We start from the raw sequence: 19,873 nt of genomic DNA, 5'->3' as shown, positions 1-19,873 counted from the left end.
TTATCATAACCATTAACTTCCTTATCTGAAAAGTAAAACATTAATAAAAAGAAAACTGAACACAGTCTATAACATTCAAGGGATTTAGAGAGAGAGGAAAAAATCAGTCTTAGGCAAGGAAGTGAATCTTTACCTTACAAGCTGTTAGCATGTCAGCTACTGCTTTGCGGCTCAGATTTGCTGTAGCAATCACATCCTCCTGTCTGCATGAGTTCCCAGCTGCAACAGCTTTGGCTGTTGCCATGGTGATTCCTTTCGTCATCCGGATTGATTCTTCAGGTGATGATGTCTTTTCTGGAACCTCATTTGACTGAAACACCTGTAAGTGGAAACAGAAGGAAAGCCTGACACCCTTCAAGTCAAACCAGAACAACTTACACCACGAAAGAGAGACAACAACTGGAAGCAGCCTTCAAATAGCTGGAAATTAGAAACATATTCAGAGTACTTCAATATCATTCTCATTGGTCATCAGTCTGGTTCTGATAAGCCTGCTCACCTAAGACAGAGAGAAACAATAAGCTGGAGAAAGGATACAAGAAAAGCTTAACCCACTTGTCTCAAAGGACAACTCTGACATCTAAGTACATAGATCACAGTTTTACAGATAGTTGTTGAGAGTGTTACAATATCAAAAGAATTAATATTCCTTCAGTTACATTTATTTTTTCATCCTGACTGCTGCCTATGCTGCTCTACTCAAATGAGGAGATCCTTCCTTAGCAAAGGCTGTGGGCTACCAAATCCTTGCTGCCAAAACCAGCACCATGCAGGGAAGACTGAGAACATCACCAAAATATTCAAATGATTCTTAAAAAAAAATGGAGGTAGAGAAGGGATTAAAAAAAAAAAAAAAAAAAAAAAAAAAAAGTAGACCATTTTCTCTTTCTCTACACTTGGTGTCCCTTAAAAGCCTGAAGATATAATTTTCCATGGAGAATTGTCTGAAAACAGTTCAAACTGTTTGACGGTACATACCACTTATGGATAGAGGAATACATTAACTGTTGTAAGAGATAGGTAAGAGCTGGGTTATTTTAGATTTAGCTCATATTTCCTGTTCTCAAGCTTTAATCTGTTTTGCTCGCCAATCTTTTACTCTGCAGTAGCAATTCCAAGTGTACAATTAATCAGTTTTCTCTGATACACACAGTGCAAGCAATGCTTTGGGAGTATTTCAATCTTATGCATGCTAGTGGTTACAGAATCCAAATGTCTTGACAAACATTAGCCTGGTTTATCCCATGCTCCTGGTTCATCAGTGTTTTGTTTTTTTTTTAAACTTGCTCTCTCCAGAAATGGAACTGATGTTAAAAATCAAGTATGCGAACAACATTCCTTGGTGTTGCTCAGCTTTAATCCATGGAGTTCCAGGTCACGTTTTAGATATTTTCATGAGCACATATGTGCCATTCTTGATTCCTTTCTGTGCCCTCTCAGCACTCTGCTTTTCTTCCCACATCCTCCTAAAATTCCAGTTTTCTCCCCTTAAAAAAGAAATGACATCACCACCACAGGCCTCTTCCTTACCAAGTCCCATCACTAAACTATGTCCCTTCGTGCCATGTCCACATGTTTCTTGAATATCTCCAACTTTCCAGCCACTCTTCCCAAGTTTATACCACTGCATGGGGTTGTTATGAGCCAAGTCTGGTGCTTGGTGTATGTGATGTGATTGGACTTGTCCCATTGATCCCTCTGCAAAGCCTTCCTAACTTCAACCAGACTGACTGTTTCACCTAACTTGGTGTTGTCTGCAGACTTACTGAAGGCGCACTCAACTCCCTCATCTGGATTATTGATAAATAATGTTAAACAAAACTGGCCCCAGTACTGAACCCTGGGGAACACCCCTGGAGACCAGCCGCCAACTGGATTTAACTCTATTCACTAGGACTCTTTGAGCTCAGCCATCCACCCAGCAAACTAGAGACCTGCCCATGCAATGAGCAGCCAGTTTCTCCAGAATACTGTGGGAAACAGCAAACAATTCATTAAAATACTATGAAGTATTTTTTGAAGAAAACGCCTATATTTTTCAAAAATTGATTTTAACCAAAAAGGGAACAAAACAGGCTTCTTCACAAACACACAAGTATCGATTAACGTCACTGACCAGTCTACTAGTAAAAGAGTAACTGAAAGGTGCAGTTGTAGGTAATACTATTATATCTTAAAGAGGAAGAAAAACAACTGTCATGGTCTAACACCTAATTTGGGAGAAAATTCTATTCTATTGTTAATTCCTACTTAGACAAAATATTGGATACCAGGCTATTTAGCGTTTCTAATATCATATCATAATAAAGAAAAAAGATACTAGATTAAACTATTATTGTAATACAGCTTTGATAGTAAAGAGACATTTTGAAAGCTAGGCTCAATAAAAAAGCAAAGAGCATTTGACTCAAAATAATATCTGCAGTGAACACTTTGTGTCTAAAGAACAAAGAACCAGTTGCTTCCAGATTTTTACATGACAGTAGCATCTCAAATCCTGCCGTGGGGACTGGTAACATCTGAAAGTACATAGGCTAAAGTGGTATGCAATTGTACTTTCAAAGATGATTTGTAACAGATGGAGGGAACCAAATTGCATCTAACTCATTACAGGGCAGGTAAAGTATAGCTTGAGGAGTCCCCAGGCTGCCTGGATTGATGCTACAAGTTTATTTACAGAAGCTGTCATGTATGGGCTATTCTATTCTTTACCGTGAGTTCCTGTTTGATATACTCAATTGTGGCCTCAAGAGCTCTTGTCCCTCGAGTAGCTTCATCTTCTACTGCTTTAACTGTCTTCAAAAGCGATGTGACATTTGTTACCATCACCTGAAAAAGAGAGAGGTAGAGAGAAAGATGCATGATTCCTCCTTTGCATTTTTTAGAGCATGGTATGATTAGATTGATCTAAGTACTCTTATTATTTCTAATAGGGCCTAAAAAGCTTCATGAACTGTATTTGTTACAGGAACAAATATCAACTCTTCTGTTTTCCAGCTTATAAGTGTTCCCTGTAAGTTGCAGAGGCATAGCACAACGTACTGCACTGATACTGCAGTTACTGTTCCCATTACAAACCTAATAGTTCTAATACAGCATAACCTGTCATTGTCTTTCCTATACCCCGGTGCATTGATATACAAACAATACCTAGTCACACTTGAAGTCTTGGGAATTAAGAGACAGAAAGGTCAGCTTGTAGACACTTTAGGAATTGCAACACAGATAGCTCTTCAGAGCAGAAAGCGCCAAGAAACCACTTTTCTTGTCTAGATGGGTCATTTTAAAGTAGTGCCTCTACAGTATGCCATTCTCATCTGCTCTGAAAGGAACAGAGGTGCAGGTCTTACAGGTAAGGAAGAGACACAAGTAAGAATTGTAGACAAAAAGCTATCATTACACTCTCATAATGTGATAGCAGAAGTAATACTGCTTAAGTCTCCACATCTGGAAATATTTTGTAGACACAAAGTTGAAAGATCTTTCTGAGCCACTGTCATAATACATCACAGGTGCGAGGAAAATATAGCACAAATATAGCATAGATATGGTGGAATCTACATGACTTTTGAGCTTTGACTCTCATGTACTACTTCCTGGAAACATCTCGGAGAAAAGGACTGGACACGCACAACATCTTACTGTGGAGTTCTTGGTGGTGTCATTCCCCCCCCAGCCTGCAAGGTCTAAATGAGCATACCATGCTTATCTTGAGCATTATTCAGATTCCAGGATGTAGGTAACATTTTTTTTATAGGATACAATTTAGTCTATAACATTATTAGATGACAACTTGCCCTCAGACATGCAAAAGATGCAAGTTTGTCTTTAGAAAGATTACAGTTCTTCCATCAAAAACCCAAAAGTTACCTGACAGCCTACAAAAGCTGATAGTTTCAGGGAAACCCAATAGTATCTTACTATTTTCCTGTATCACCCCGGAATGCTAATGAAACAAAGGAAGAGATGATATCTCAGTGAACCAGACACTGCTGAAATCTGAGCTTCAGCTGCCTAGGAAGTGTGATTGTACCTGATACTTTCAGATAAAAAATAAGAATAAGCTTTCACCTTGGCAGCCCCCTTCAGCTGGTACATGGATGGGTCATCTGCTGGTTTGCTGGCAGCTCCTTTGGTAGCACCAATGAGATCAGAAAGGGCCTTTGCAACATCCTTGATAGCATTAATCAGGACAACCTATAGAAATGAGCAATAGCCATGAGTCTCAGCCAAGAAATGTCAGCCTGGATGAAAGCATGATTTTTAGAGAACTGCTAAACAAAGCCTAGTAGTGATAGGTAAAGACACAAACATACACAAATATAACCACCCTCCCTCTCTCCACCCCAATAAAACATGTAACATTCTAGAAAAGGAAAAAACTGTGTTTATAGCTACAGTATTTCATACAACCAGTCAGTTTATGAAAATGACTATTTCCTGTGAAGAAACTGAAACACTGATTGCAAGTAGGCTGTTTTTCCTCTCAACTTCTGTAAGAGGTTTACTTTTCCCCATGTTCTTGTTGATGTTCTTCAGATGACAGCAATTAAACAGACTGATTATATGCTTACAAACTACCACTACCACTACATAGCAACTGCGAAATTAGCTACTAAAAAAGCAAGTGTACTTGCTTCAGCTAGATATTAGAGGGAGACATTACTTTCGGGAAAAGGATGTTGAGTCTCCTTAAGTGGCCTTACAGAATTAAGTGCCATATAACTTAGCTGTCCATTAAGGTCAGGAAAAGTCAAATCTCGAGATATTGCTTCCTAAAACCAAGCTCAAGTAGAGAACTCCCAGACAATATACAGACACTACAAGAAGTTATATATAGACAATATACAGACACTAAAGCCTTGCTAGATACTATAAGGTACTATTGAAATAACTTCTCCAAAGCCTTCTCTCCTGTGCTTTCCACTTACAGAAAACGTGCTAGGTAATTTTCCTAGGTTTCAGAGCATTTGTTTATCTTAAGAAAAAATATTAACACATGCAAGAAAAATAAAGCTCAGGCGAAAAAAAAAAAAAAAGGTACAGTCAGTTCTCAATAACTGCATTTCTATAGCATTATGTAACAGCAGCTTCCTTCCAAAGCTGCGATTCTATAAATGCTAGTGTGCCCAGCATCTGAAATGCAACATGTAGATATTGAGCTTAGTGACAAGGTTTAATGGTGGGCTTGGCCATACTAGGTTACAGGTAGTACCAGGTAATCGTAGAGGTCTTTTCCAACCTAAATGATTCTATGATCTTTTATGCCTGTTTTTAGTTTACTGTAACTTTTATAGAAGTGAAGCCCTTGCCACTATAAGACATCTGAAACTCTTACCACATCAGTTAAAAGTCAGTTTTGCTTACACAGAAAAATGCTGTGATGGTATTGTGTGCTAAAGCTATTATAAATTTTCCATTTAGGACAAATGATGCACTTAAAATTTTCAACTGGCAATGTAAATTTGCTCCCTCAAATACCTACTTTTGTGCAATAGCTTTTATTCTAGATACTACATTCTCATTTTACATAGAGAGTAAACCAATGATAAATCTTTTAAAATTTGCAGATATGTTACTAGTCAAGGAAATGTTAAAAACAGGAAAATATTTCCAACAGTGTTTTTTCCAGAGAGGAACATCTTAGAAGTTTACTCCATCACAGAAATCATGCAAAAGCAGAACACACATCCCTTTCAGAGCCCTAAGCAAACAATCAGACTTTTTCAAACCAATTGGCCTCCACAGGCACATCTGCAACACTTGTCAACCTCCATTTCACCAAGATCCCTAGAAACAACTTAAGAAATATTTGAGATAACCTACACTGAAAGCTTAAGTTGCTGCATTAAATTGAAAAATTCAGATATAGCTATAGAATGCTGAGAATTTAGCCTATGCAAGTAACACAGTGCCTAGCTCAGCTGTAAGCTCAATAAATAGCTTTAAAGTGATGCAATGTATTTACAACAAAGTAATAACTCAGGAGTCCTATCATAACTTAGCAAAAACAATACTTTGCCAAAAGCATCCAAGCCGTAACACACCTGTGAAATAAAACCAAAAGTCTTCTATAAAGGCTTGTCTATTTCCACTCAGTGTTCTAGACTCATGATTGTATTTTTAAAAATGAGCAATGTCTGACCCAAAAGAGTCCCCAGAGTGATAAATCCTACTGTCTTGCTTTAAAATATAAGGCCTATAAGGTCTTACCAAACAAAAAATTCCTTTAGCCTCTTTTTCAATGTCTGTAAACACCTTTGGTCTATTTCACAGTATCAGAAAAACCTTAAGACATCTCACCTGCGTTTCAGGATCATCTGATCCCAAGCTAGCTGCTCCCAATTTTACAACCTCTGCAAGCTGAGTGATGGTGTTAGCTGATGACTGAGCTGCTTGAGCCAATTTGTCCTGACTTGAGGCAGCACCAGAAACCAGCAATTTTGTATCTTCAACTAGGGCTTTTGCTGTTTTCAGAATATTTTCCCTAAAGGGAAAAAAAAAAAAAAAAAAAAAAAAAAAAAAAAAAAAAAAAAAAAAAAAGCAGGGAAGTGAGTAAAAAGGAGAAGAGGAAAAAAACGTGATTTTCAATTGCTGACTAACATCTTCATAAAAGAGCTGATGTAAGTCATCACACCAGTCATGACCATGTATCACAAGCTAGGTTGCAATTTAAAAACAAATAAATAAAATAACAAGAAAATTAAAGTGGCAGCATTATATAAATATATATATCTATATATATATATAAACTTATATATATATATATATATAACTTATACATATATATAACTTATACATATATATAACTTATACATATATATAACTTATACATATATATAACTTATACATATATATAACTTATACATATATATAACTTATACAATTCAGTTCACTGAAGTTACCCTGTCTTGAAAAGAAATGAGATGGGGAAATCCTGGAACAAAACATTGCATTTTAACACTGAAGTCAAGCCATACTGTGAACAAACTAACAGGTGTCAAACCTCCACCTTAACCAGCATACCATAGGGAAACGAAAACAATCATTTTGACAGAGGGAGGCAGCAGCAAGTCTGGCTAAAAGAGAAAACAACGTGACCTTATCAGGGCTCCCCTTCACCACAACCTAGGTTTTGGCACATCAGGCAAACAAACCCACAGCAACATTCAGATTAAAAAAAAAAAAAAAAAAAAAAAAAAAGGAAACCATTTTGAGTACATACTTCACAAATGACACAAGTTAACAGAGAACTATAATTGTAGCCATATAAAATGTCTGCCTGGAAATTACTGGCACCCACAGGAAAAACCAACAACTTATTTTCTAACTCACTCAGTGTAACAAAGGGAGAGACTCTCATCCTAGGGTTGTGCTTCAGGTAGGCTTTAAGTTCCAGTATTTGCACCACAAGTAACGCACATTAAGAAACTAAAGGACTGGTATAATACAACCATTTAGCCTTAGTTTAGCTTACTGAAAGTAAATTAACAAATATCCTTATAATTCATCTCTTTAAGGGGAAAACTGTTTGAGGCCAGTCTTCGATATCTACCCATAAAGCAACAAAGAAAACATTAGCCTGGTGAAGTTAAAGACAACAAGCACCAACTTTCACTCTGTTGAACAGCAACAACTTAAACACCATTACATCTTGCCTCTTTCTTGAGCAGCTGGTAACAAGTTGAGAAATAAATGAAGGCTATCCAACTGCTGTGTTGGCCAGCTAGGTTGCTAAGCAAAAATTCAGTATTGTGTCTGTGAAGCTCTGAGTTTTACTGCAAAGGTAGTCAGTCAGATGGTGTAAATCTCTTAATGTGTTGAAAAACACTAAGACTGTTATATCCCAGATGCTACTAGAAGGAAAAACTGGCTTCTCTCCCAAAGGAGAAAACGTGGCGTAGCTGTGCCATTTGTTTAACTGCTGCTTGCTCTTGGCAGATGTTCTCCAGCTGTTAAAAATACTTTCCTCACAGAAATAACCGAAGTGAGGTTTGCTGTCCTCTACCCATAACCTAATTTTCCTATTACTCTTCTCACTCCGCTGTTTCATTTGATTGCAATCCTGGGAATCTAGAAAGGTAGAAAATTTATCTGCACGTGCCTTTTGCTTCTGCCAGTTCCATTGTTCCCCTGTGCTTGCACTCTTCTGTCTTTTTCAGTTACACTGACCTGTGGTCTGCAAATGATTCGTTGTTTTCAGCATTAAGGGTTCCAGCAGTAGCAAACATGATAGTCGTGTCTAGATCTGCAATTATCCCAGACACAGCACTGGCTGCAGTAATACAAGCTTGTGTGCCTTTGTTTCCTGCTTGAAGGGCAGACAACACTAAGGAGACCTGGAAATGACAATAAAGCAACAAGGTGATCAATGAAACGAACCTTTTTTATCTGGTAGGAGTTAACAACCCTTTTTGTCTGATAGGAGTTAATTTTGCTCTTTAAAATGACTGCAATCAACATTTGAAACTGATCCTGCACAGTTATTTTGTGAACTTTAACCAAACTTTCCTTTTCCTTTCTTGCTTTATGTGTGCATTAGTCACATAGGTTATGTTTTCCACCATAGGAAGCCTGTTACTAGCCTTTGTCATTCATGCTAAGACAGGCTGTCTCTTCATCAGGCATAAGCAATAAATGAGCAGATCATGAAGGTCTTATCTACATCTGCTTTGAGTATAAACAATGGCATTTGGCTATCAATACTATAAGCAGTCATCTTCTTTATTATCTAAAAGAAAAGAAAAGCTGCAATAAATAAGAATTCCAATTATCTTGCAATACTTTGTATTGTCAATAAAGGGCCTTGCTACATTTACTTCAGGGCCACTTTTCCATCTCTGGCACTGCTTGGTAATATGATCACGAGGATAAAAAATTCTCATTGTGATTCAATGTTGTCATACAGACAATAGTAAAAGAGGTGAATTTCTGTTGGCTGATGCTACACAACTGCTGCTGAGCTGAGATCCCTCCTTTTTGGTAAATAAACACTTGGCAGAAAAACTGTGAAGACAATAATGGCTCCATGTCTTGTACTGTAGTCACAGTGCAGTCCTACAGTGCTAAGACATCACTGCCACTCCAGTTCAAACAGTCACTTGAAAACAGTCACCATTTGGTAACAAACATCTACATCCAAATGAAACTTCAGTCCAAACAACTGCAACCTACATATGCAAGCTACGCAAGGCATGTGCAGCAAGTATTTCCAAAGACCAAGAAAACACAGGCAGGCTGAAAATGCTAAGTGCATGAGAACAGCCCAGTTTTAAAACCAGAGAACACTGATGAACAAAGAACACATCCTCAATCAACCTCACCATAACAACTGTTGCCACCTATATGGACCTACTGTTTCCAGGCAAGTATCTTGTAAGACAAGTGGCATCTCATGTCTTGGGGACCAGATTTGGACCACACTCCCTCTGGTACGAGAATAATGTTTTATTATAAATGAGAAACAGGACTGAGGCTTATCTAGTACATGAACTGTACCGAACACTTGAAAGAAAAGAAGTAAGAACCTCCAGTAATTCAGTCAATATCATAGTATAATGGGAAGTTAAAAATATATATATATATATTTCCTGAATATACACACAACTTGACTGAATTACTCCCTGGTGAAGTCTAGTAGACAAACTCTGTGGGGCAATACAGATGGATGCCTTACCTTTTCAGTCACAGCACGAGCACATTCTATCAGCTCCCTTTTGGTGTAACTGTCTGTAGGGCAAATCTGGAGAGCACCAGCTTTTTGCACAAGAAAAATACAGCCATGACCAAGTTCTTGCACCCGAGTCTTGATCTGGAACCCTATCTACATGATAAAGGAGGTACAGGGTAGAAGGGAGCAAGAGCAAAGTAAGTAAATGTCATGCTGGTACACTTTGTCAACACAAATGGAAACATTCACTCTGGTGATTCCTTATTACCAAACTTCTGCCCATCACTATATTTTTGGCAGAGATTGGACTGATTTATTGTCATCTACTCACATAGCCCGTAAAAAAGGCTTACTGATAAAACTGGAGGGCTAGTGAACCAGACCCTGGGAAAGAGAACACATCTGTAAGTCTAAATTGGTTAGCATAAGGCATTTATCCAAGCCAAGAGTATTTAACTCAAGCACACAAAACTTCACCAAAAAGGCTGCATGAATTTGAGTAATGCTATTTAATCGCCCAGAATCAAAAAGCAAAAAGAAATTGTTGCCAGCAGGAGCTGTCTTAAACGTATTTATGATGGGTAAAAAGTAAACGTTTGCTCTACACTGTTGAAATTGGGTTGAAGAATACATGACTTTTTTTCATTTGTTTTTGAATCTTGCACAGATTCTTATCTCTCCAGAAGTAACTACTTCCACATGTGATATTGAAAACTGAGCTACTTCTGATTTATTAATAATTATATAGCATAAGGTGTGTCCCTGACTGGAAATGTGTGCTAATTCTACTACCTGCATGTACTGAGGCATATAATTTTGTATTTGGATTAATATGTAAGCAGGACTCACAGCCATTAGTATCACAAATTAAATTATTTCTACTTCAGGCAAAAAGTAACGTGCAATGGTCATTCAATTTAAAAATATAAAGCTGAATGCAAGACATTGCTTTTCATTTAGCCACTGATCATGAAGCACTCAAGTAGTCTATCTGTAGTGAAACCTAATTACAAAGTCAAAATCTCTGCGGAGATCTTTTATCTAGATAACCTGATAAATCTCATGATGCTAAGATACCCTCTTACTCCATCTCAACCAAGTGCTTCTATGCTCCATAACCAGAGGAATTCAATGAAAAGAAGAGAAAAATTTATTTTTGCTCACAAAATATGCAGCACCTACTACGCTGGTTAATCCAATTGAGGCAAATAGTAAGCATGAGGAGCTTAATACCATGTAAGGAAGCCATTCCTCCAACACTGTTTTCCGATTCTAAGGTACGAAAGATGCCTGGCAGTAAAAGACAACTGTGCTCCCACTGTGCCCACATCCTGCTGTCAGGAAGCTATACTTGTAAATAAGTACAGGAAGTACTTTTTTTTTTTTTCCCAAGTATAACAGGAAATTATTTTTGAAATCTCTTACAGGCAAGATAGATAAACGTATTTGAAATTCATCAGATCCTATGAGATAAAGAAAAACTGTATAGTAAATAAGAGCTTTCTCCGGGTTTGCAAGTTGTCTGTAAGTGATATCTTCAAATGATTTGGAGGATTCTGACCTGATCTACAGGATTGTTAACTATCATCACATGCTGTTGATTTTTGAAGCTGGATAGAGGTTTTCACTGAAGATTTCTATTCTTTGATCTTACACCACTTTCTTACAACAAATTGAAGTATTATTCCTTTTGCATAATCCCTAATGCTTGTTAAAAATCTGCTGATTCATAGCTCTACTAATAGAAAACTTATTCCCTACAGTAAAAGAATACCCATTTGACGCCACCGTGTGCACAGAATAAAGAGGTCTAAAAGCTGCAGACCTCCTCTGGTTCAGCTGTAGCTGCAGCCATTCGGCCCTGGAGAGCCAAATGCCCATAGTCATTGGTCATTTGTGATGCAAGTCCTCCCAACTCTTCGGGGTTAGTAACCGACTTAGTCATCTGAAAAAAGAACACAAGCAAGAGAGAAAGAAAAATGACAGGCATGAGAATAATTTGTTAATACACTCCAGTTTAGAAGCACACTCCTTTGTTTGGCCACACTGATGAAACAGGGAAAAATGCTTGAAGTATAAGGGAGTTGTCTTCCAGCAATAATTCTGTGAGGAAACCCAAGCGAGCATGCTTTATTAGAGTCACAGTAACCAGGCACTCGCAGAACATCCGGAGTAATCAAAGAGCAGCCGTTAGATCTGGTAATTCACCCCCTTGGCATAGCAGGGCAATAGGCCAGCTACACAGTTATTCACACTGAATAGTGATGTGGGTTTTGCCTTTCAGAGCCACCTTATGTTGGCAAAAGTGAAGTAGCCTATATCAGCCTCAGCCCGTGTGGCATAGGAGCATAAAAATGGAGAAAGTCCCAGGATCAATGCAAACGTGTCTAAGATAGGAGAAAGAGTACAAAGAAATAGCCACATATGCAGAATGCCGTGGTACAGCATCAGTATAAAAGACGGAGCATCTCTCTAGAAAAAACCTACCTTTTAATAAAACTATTTCTTCTTTCTCCAACTTATGTTAGCAAAAGCCATGAAATTCCATCCTTGGGACAAAACTTGTTTTAGACAAATCTCTACTGTTAACAAATATGCTGACACGTCATAGAGAGCAGTAATATCAACATTTCTGGACTGCAAAACTAAACAATTTCTGAAAAATCATCTCCACAGGAAATTCTTGCATCAAACATACACAAATAATCCGCCATCTCTCTTAAAAACAAACTAGGTATTCTTCAAAACTTAAAACACTTTATCATAAACAGTATAGTGAAACAAACAGTTTCAAAAAAAGTTTCTTTTGTTCTGTTTTTAAACGCAGATAAATCTCACAAATGAATGAAAAAAACAATTTAACATCTTGAACTGCATTCATAAGTATTACAGTGATTTGAAAAAACTGATGTTATTTCATGGGCTAAGTTAAATTACAGCACACACTGTGAAAGGGCAACCTGCAGTCATCAATAAACCTAGGGCATTATTTCAGTAACAAATAAGCAGACGGACTAAAAATAATATAAAAATATTTTCCCTGTATTTCTAATAGAAAACAATCTAAATAGAAATATCTTTGTACAACAGCTGCAACACAATACAGAGACCCAACAGTCCTCTTCTAAAGAGCAACCTTATCAGCAAACCAGTAAGGTACACAAGTGGATTTAACAAAATCATAGCTTCTTTTATAGAATTACTGCTAAATAGGCAAGATTATTGGAAAACAGCATTACACGGAGTTACTCAACAGTACATAAAGAGTTACGTGATGCTTATGGTACACAAAAGAGTTTTTACTGAGGTCTAGCCAAATTTCTTACCATTTCCTGTGCTGTAACAGCAATGGCTTTAGAGTATTTCACCACAGTGGTCTGATAATCAACAAATGTTCCCTTGGGATCCGCAGGTGTGCCTTCATCCAGCTGCAAGAATGTGGGAAAGTTATGGAAAAAGTAAAAACCTCATAATAGATAGCAACTTCCCACATAATATTGAAATTATCTATGTATTTTTAATAATCTCATTCCTTCCAAATCTGCAAATAAAGACAAAGCACCAGGGATATATATATATATATACATGGAAATTCAAAAAATGTTTTATCATATTTTGTGAAAATGAAATAAAGCCTGGTTAAAGGCGTTTTCAGGTGGAAGGCCAACTTTCTATGCAAGTTCATACCAATTTTTGTTGTTCTCCACTAATGCAGAAATGAATGTGTAAAGGCTAGATTTATTCATGAGAAAAAATTACTTTAGATTCCCAGCTCTGCACCCCATTAGAACAAAAAAAAAAAAAAAAAAAAAAAAAAAAGCTCACTTTTTTGGTTCAGCTTATTTACATGTTACAATTGCAATGTAACACATGACACCTTTCAAAAGACAGCAAGACACCTCAGGCTCACTGAATTGTCTGTTGTTGCATATCAGTTACCACATAACACTGAGATGAATTAGCAGTAACTTCTCCAAAATCCTACATTGTGCATCTGCTTTAAGTGCCAGGAAATAAGGGTGCTCTTCACTTCTCTCCTCACCTTGCTCATTGCCTCTGCAATTGAGTCTACCATGCCTCCAACCATGCCTACTTCACTAGCAGCTTCATTTAAGGTAACCATGATATCATCCACAGCCTCTTTCATCAGCTGAGCTGCCTCAGTGATTGCATCATGTGTATGTGATGCCTGAAACAAAGAGGACAAGATAAAAATCAACATTCTGTAAGAGAAAGACAACACAAAAGCCTGTATGATTTAAAAATAAACAAAATATGTGAAAATCTTATCTTAATACAAAGACTCTCTAATAAAATAGGTTGGTAGAACCTGTTGTGTAAGAGTCGCACTGATCATACCACGTGTCTTGGAGACACATGCTCTAATGGGGGAATGTGCCCACTTTATAAAAGGTGGGTTGCACATACTATATGTTTTGGAAGCACACACTACACCTAATTTGGAAGTATGTAAGGCGTGTATAGTTTATTAGTATCACAAGGCACACTGCTTGTGGCTGCTCTAAGGGACTGCATGCAGTGCTCGCAGTATCTTGGAGGCACCTGCTGAGCCTGTTGTATTAGAGGCATGCGCAGAGCGCCCAGTCTCTTGAGGCACAGTGTACACACCCACTCTATTAGGGGCATACACAGTGCCCTGGAGGTGGTGTGCTGCACCCACTCTAACAGAGGCATGTGCAATGCACCCATTGTCTTGGAATCATGGGCTGCACCCATTTCGGAAGGGGTGGGTGCAGCATGCCCACTGTCTGCCCCCAGTAAAGCAGGCATATGTGGCCCTTACAATTCAGGCACATGTATGCCTAAAGACACTGGACACTCTTCACATGCCCCTTACAGAGTAGGTGCACACAGCCATCTCAAGGACACTGGCCTGCTGCACACACCCCTAATACGAGGTTACCGAGCAGGTGCACAAGTGCCTCAAGACACAGGGCACACTGTGCCTGACCCTTAGTGAGCAGGTGCACACTTGCATCAAAGCACTTGGTGGGCAGATCTTCTCATTTATCCAATCTCTGTCCAAGTGTATTCCAAACCTCGTCTTTAACATCCCTACCATCAATGACTGTACCACAGCCTACGTCTCCTTACAAGTATTACAGAACCAACTTATCGACAATTTCACCTTGTCATGCACACTTTTTTGGCTACATCACTGCAGCATTCATTTCACCCTTCCTCCTCTTGCAATTTGCTTGTTACACACAGTGACTATACCTTGGGATTTCCTCCTCCTTCTTTAGCTGCGTACAACATCTGTAAGGCAGACTCTGCAAGTGTCTTGCTCTGGTCCAACACTGTCATCTGTTGCTGATGATCTAGAGTTTTGGATGCCACACCAACTGCAGCTAAAACCAGGGGTTCGAAGTAACTTGCCAGCTGTGTAACCTAGGAAAGCCAAAATAATCTTTTAACTCCGATTCAGAACTAAGATGAAGAATGGTACTCTTTAACTACCATACATTTATAAAATGTAGGACTGTACCTTGTGCCCAAGCTGAGCTGCTTCTCCCCGTGCTGCGGTAGCTATGGGATCAATTAGGTGGCCAATTTCCTGAACTACTGATGTTAGCTGCTCCTGTAGAGCCTAATAAAAAGAGAAGTTGTCAGTTATTGTTACAGCCGTTCACTTATCAAGTCATACTGTACCATAACAATCAGACTGACCAACTGAAATATTTCCAACTGTTAAATGACCAACTATACCATGACACAAAAATCCATGCTGTCCATTTGATTTCCACGATCATTTCTTCTAGTTTATCCTTCAAAATATGAAAACACAGATAGGCCCTGCTGCTCTTCAGATTGCTATGGCAGGTCTAGGGAGGGAAGGGAATGCTGGCTGTCTCCTACTCCAGCTGATAGTAGCAAAATAGCTGCCATTTATCATTGCAATGTGACACCCCCCACCCCCAAACAAACAAAAAAAAGCAAACAAATAAAACACTTATTGCTTGCCCTGCAAAGGGTTAATATTTCTGCAGAAATCAGGAAAAACCAGCAGGAGCTCCCATTTAAATATAGATATATTTTTCAAAGCAAACAATACAGCACAAGAGCTCTGCTGTAGACTTTGAAACCAACAGCTGAAATTCCTCAGTAGTGAAAGACAAAGATGACATCTCAGAGATGTGGACTGACCCCCAAATACACTCTGTGGGACAGAATTCTAAGCAAATACTAGTGGGCTCCCTAAGACAAACACTGGGTTTCAAAGTTTTGCGTCAGATGCCAGAAGCCACAGAAACATTAACTAGCAGTCATATCACCAAAGGAAACCAAAACAATACACAGGTGGTTCTTAAAAATAACTACTTTGACCAGTACTGATGATTCTGTTACCTTCCCAGAAGCAAAGCACTTCAGCTATCATGTGATTTTACCTAGAAAGATTCTGCTAAGAAAAATTCTTCCCTCAGGCATAGATTGTGCTGAGCGCTCAGCTTTACATGTTCAAATGCAAAGGAAAGCAGCAGTGTGAGCGAGGCTGCTCAGAGCTCCTCTGTTACTGTGCCATCTCCCTTACCTCCACTGATATGTCATCTCTGGTGGCCAGACTCTGGCTGACAGCTGCAAGTGAGGCCTGCTCAATGTCTCTGATGCACCTGTTGATCCCATCAATAGAGTAATCACATTCACGCTGGCCTGGGGCCTTATCCCTGAAAGACAGCAATAGTAATTTGAGCATGATGGGAAGGAGGCAGGCTCTACCCTGAATGCACACCAGCACACTTCATTAACTGATGATACATAAAGCACAGGGGAGGAGGACAACAAGGACCTAAGTGAGCTTTGTGGTACTGACAAAATTTGATTTATGTACCAAGTACTCCAAACACTTTGCAAAAATCAGTACAAGGGCTGGAGACAAAAGGGAGCACGGAAGGAAATATTCCCCATTACAGAGAAATAAATGAGTTGCCTCAGAAGAGAAGGGAAACCACAACCTCCTCACTATGATCAGAGGATTAGCCCAATCAGGTCAACATGAAAATGCAACAGACACTTGGAAACAGGCAAATGGAAAATATATTCCAATTTCTGCACAGTGCAACTATCTCAGAAAATAATTCCTTGGTCATTATCTTTTAAAGTCAGTCCCAAGTATCTCTTAATGAAAAATAGTTTTGAAGTAATTTGTCCTGATGAACAGTTTGCTATATCAGTATAATCATTACCAGAAAATCACTCAACTGTAACACTCCCTAGTGCACTACGTTCATACAACTTAGACTTCATTGATATCGAGAGGTTGAGGACAGAGTACACTCCTAATGAGTTCAAAATTTGTCTGCAATAAACGGATAGAGTGGTTTAATTCAAATATTAAAAAAAAGTTCACACTTGGCAATGACATTCTTACAAATAAACCAAAAAGACTATAGTAAAGAACAGATAGAAGAGAATTTATTTACTATCTGACCTGCCCACAAAAACTACAGTTTTCCACACAGCCCGTGTAGGTAAGCAGTCTGGATGGAAATAATACTAGCTAAATTTGTTACTCCACAGCATTTCCTCTTACATTTGATTTACACTGAATCAGAGCTGTAACTGGAGAAGGAGAACAGAGTAGAAACAAAAAATCAACCCCATGCCGCACAGTGCTGCAGTCATCAGTTACGATTAAACAGCCAGCATGACTAGAGATCTCATGCATCGGAAAACAAGTAATTTACATTAGTGAAGAATACCATGACACCATGGGCTGTACAGTGTTAGTTTATTTTCCCTTTATTGGAACAGCAGAATTAGCACAGATATGGACACAAATGTACTTACTACAAAAGACATACCTGATAGAAGTGATAAGACTCTTAATAGAATCTGAGACAGTATGGGAATGACCAGCTAGTACAGACCATGTAGGGGGGTCTTTTGGATTGATAGCTAAAGAACGAGCAGTCTTGATCAATAAAGATGAGCTCTCCAACATTGTTTTAGCAGAAATTAGAATTGGCTCCTGTGCCCTTGATCCCTGTGGTCAGAAAGGTGCAAGATAAAGAACATTTATATTGCTATTTGAGTTTGTACATGCATTCTGCTACTAAAAATAGGTTTAATTAAAAGCAGTGAAATGGCATTATTGTTTCTTGTATAGTACTACAATATTTACTAGTAAGCAATATGCAAATTGTAGTAAAGTCACTGCTGTCAAATTGTTTTCTCTCTAACATATTTCAGAAAACAGTGTTTAAGTTTGTAAAGGCACCATCTGGCTGATAAACAGGACAAAACAGAGACACTTGTAAACTAGAGATATTTAACAAAGCTCTTGTCACAAAAAGTGTAAGATCCAAGCAAGTATGCTCTTTTCAAAGGAACTACTCTGACTACAATGCTTACTGGATCATCATTTTTATATCTGTTTTAACTCCAGTAAGCTGGTAAACCCAAGGAGCACAGACCTGGGAGGCAGGCTTAGATTTCAGTTACAGCCCCACAGTTTTGAAGATGCAACAGTTACTGCATCATCTAATATTGCCAGCTAGAACTGAGGTTGCCAAAAGCAGGAAGTAGCAGTTGTAAAGGCAGTAACAATACTGACCTCTACACTTCTAAGCTTTTATGAAGCTAGAAGGATTTTTTCCCCCCTTAAAGACTTTTATTAGTTACTTTAAATAATAATCTGTTGTAGTTACAGGGATTGACGACAAAACTCTGGAGAAAAATACAGATGACCTGCGAAAAGTTATTCTTTGCAAAGAAACTGCTTCTTGTCATTGTAACTCTACATCATGTTTGGAGGGGAGAAAGCACAGTGATATCCATTCAGTCCTTTTCAGGACTAATTAGACCTTGTGTGTTAATGCTGTTCTTGAGGGGGAAAAGGGACATTTATCACTTTATCACATGCAAGAATCCAGCTAACAAGATAAGCAAGTCACTTGTACCATATAACTTTACTAACAGGAGATGGCCAGTGCTTGCTGAAGCATAACTAGTTTTATCTCACTGGTGGAAAATCAAGATCAGAGGATAAGTGAAAGACTGCAGAATGTCTTATGAACACTCAGGAGCACAGCCACATTCCATGGCCAAGTCTCTACACCCGCTTCATGTCTCCCACCAGAGGATTAATTCAACGTTTTCAACTTTTTCAGGACTGAAGTGCAAAATCCTGCCTACCTCAGTGCTGATCTGTGCTGGTATGCTGACAAATTCTGGATTTGAAGCAAATGCAGTCAGATTTTCCACAGCTTCTATCAAAGGTGCAGTAGCAATTCTGCACTTGTTGCGATTCTCTTCAGAGAAATCACCATCCAGGGCCTGGAAATTAAATCACAATTGAGCGCTACGTGAAAGGGTTTCCTTGTGAAATTCAATGAATATGGTTTAATTCCTCATAGGTTTAAACTGTTGTGTTTGTGTCATCTGAAAATTGAAACTTCTTCCAGAAACAACACTGAGGCAAAGAATGTGATTCTTTAAACTTTTTTTTTTTTTCCAAACTTAGCTGATTATTGACCCTAAACTTGACACAGCTGCTTTACTTCACAAGACTGAATAAATGCTTTAAATCATTGCAGTCAGATGACTCTCATAAATCATGTCTCAGTACATCTCCTGCTCCAACAGGTAGAAATGGCTAACAAGTTAGTATTCTCATACAGCTTTTCTTTTTTAAAAGAAACTATGAATTTATTGCTCTCATTTTCACATGAACTAACCTCTTTCATAATCCCACAGAAATATTTCAAAATGAAGGACCTTCTGTGTAACTTTCCAGTCTTAAGAGGATAGCTATTTTTAAAAGAATTTCAGTAGCGTATCAGCTAATGGCTTCCAGAAGAAGGACTAAAATTCATTAGTCCTCTATGCCTTAACTACTATTATTTTTGCTTATAAGAAGTAAAGCTACTCCCTGCTAAAACACAGGCAACTATCTGCAAAACACATTATTACCATTAACAGAAGACTTTTAAACGGGAGCAATATTAACTGCTTCTGTTCGGTTCCAAGTACTACTATTATTTTACTTTTTGTTTGTTTAATTAATGATACAGCTGTCAAAGACCTCCAAATAGCTCTGGATATCGACTAATTTAACACCATAAAAAACCTTCACATTCACTTGTTCACAAACTATTCTGATGGTGCAAGCTCATTCAGCATATCAATACACAGGCACCACATCTCATAATGAATGGGCCAGCCGCCTTTTCTAACATTTTC

General features: G+C 38.3%; 1 protein-coding gene across 5 annotated transcripts in view; it reads right to left on the bottom strand.

The window, feature by feature from the left end:
- Positions 1-19,873, bottom strand: part of TLN2 (talin 2) — a 173,992-nt gene that overhangs the window by 28,619 nt on the left and 125,500 nt on the right. For 4 of the 5 annotated variants that reach the window (XM_082769058.1, XM_082769056.1, XM_082769057.1 and 1 more), the window contains 14 exons: positions 18,827-18,967; positions 17,494-17,675; positions 16,224-16,356; positions 15,180-15,281; positions 14,912-15,082; positions 13,713-13,859; positions 12,997-13,098; positions 11,496-11,615; positions 9,677-9,823; positions 8,173-8,339; positions 6,304-6,487; positions 4,072-4,197; positions 2,713-2,829; positions 134-319 (listed from right to left, as the gene is read on the bottom strand). In XM_082769058.1, coding sequence (XP_082625184.1) covers positions 134-319; positions 2,713-2,829; positions 4,072-4,197; positions 6,304-6,487; positions 8,173-8,339; positions 9,677-9,823; positions 11,496-11,615; positions 12,997-13,098; positions 13,713-13,859; positions 14,912-15,082; positions 15,180-15,281; positions 16,224-16,356; positions 17,494-17,675; positions 18,827-18,967 — 2,025 coding nt within the window. The remainder of the gene's footprint in view (positions 1-133; positions 320-2,712; positions 2,830-4,071; positions 4,198-6,303; positions 6,488-8,172; positions 8,340-9,676; positions 9,824-11,495; positions 11,616-12,996; positions 13,099-13,712; positions 13,860-14,911; positions 15,083-15,179; positions 15,282-16,223; positions 16,357-17,493; positions 17,676-18,826; positions 18,968-19,873) is intronic. The other variant, XM_082769059.1, reaches the window with a different exon arrangement.

This window comes from Aythya marila (assembly GCF_965140915.1).
Source record: "Aythya marila genome assembly, chromosome: 11".
In the NCBI taxonomy this organism is placed as follows: domain Eukaryota; kingdom Metazoa; phylum Chordata; class Aves; order Anseriformes; family Anatidae; genus Aythya; species Aythya marila.
This window is presented reverse-complemented; position numbering and strand designations above follow the sequence as displayed.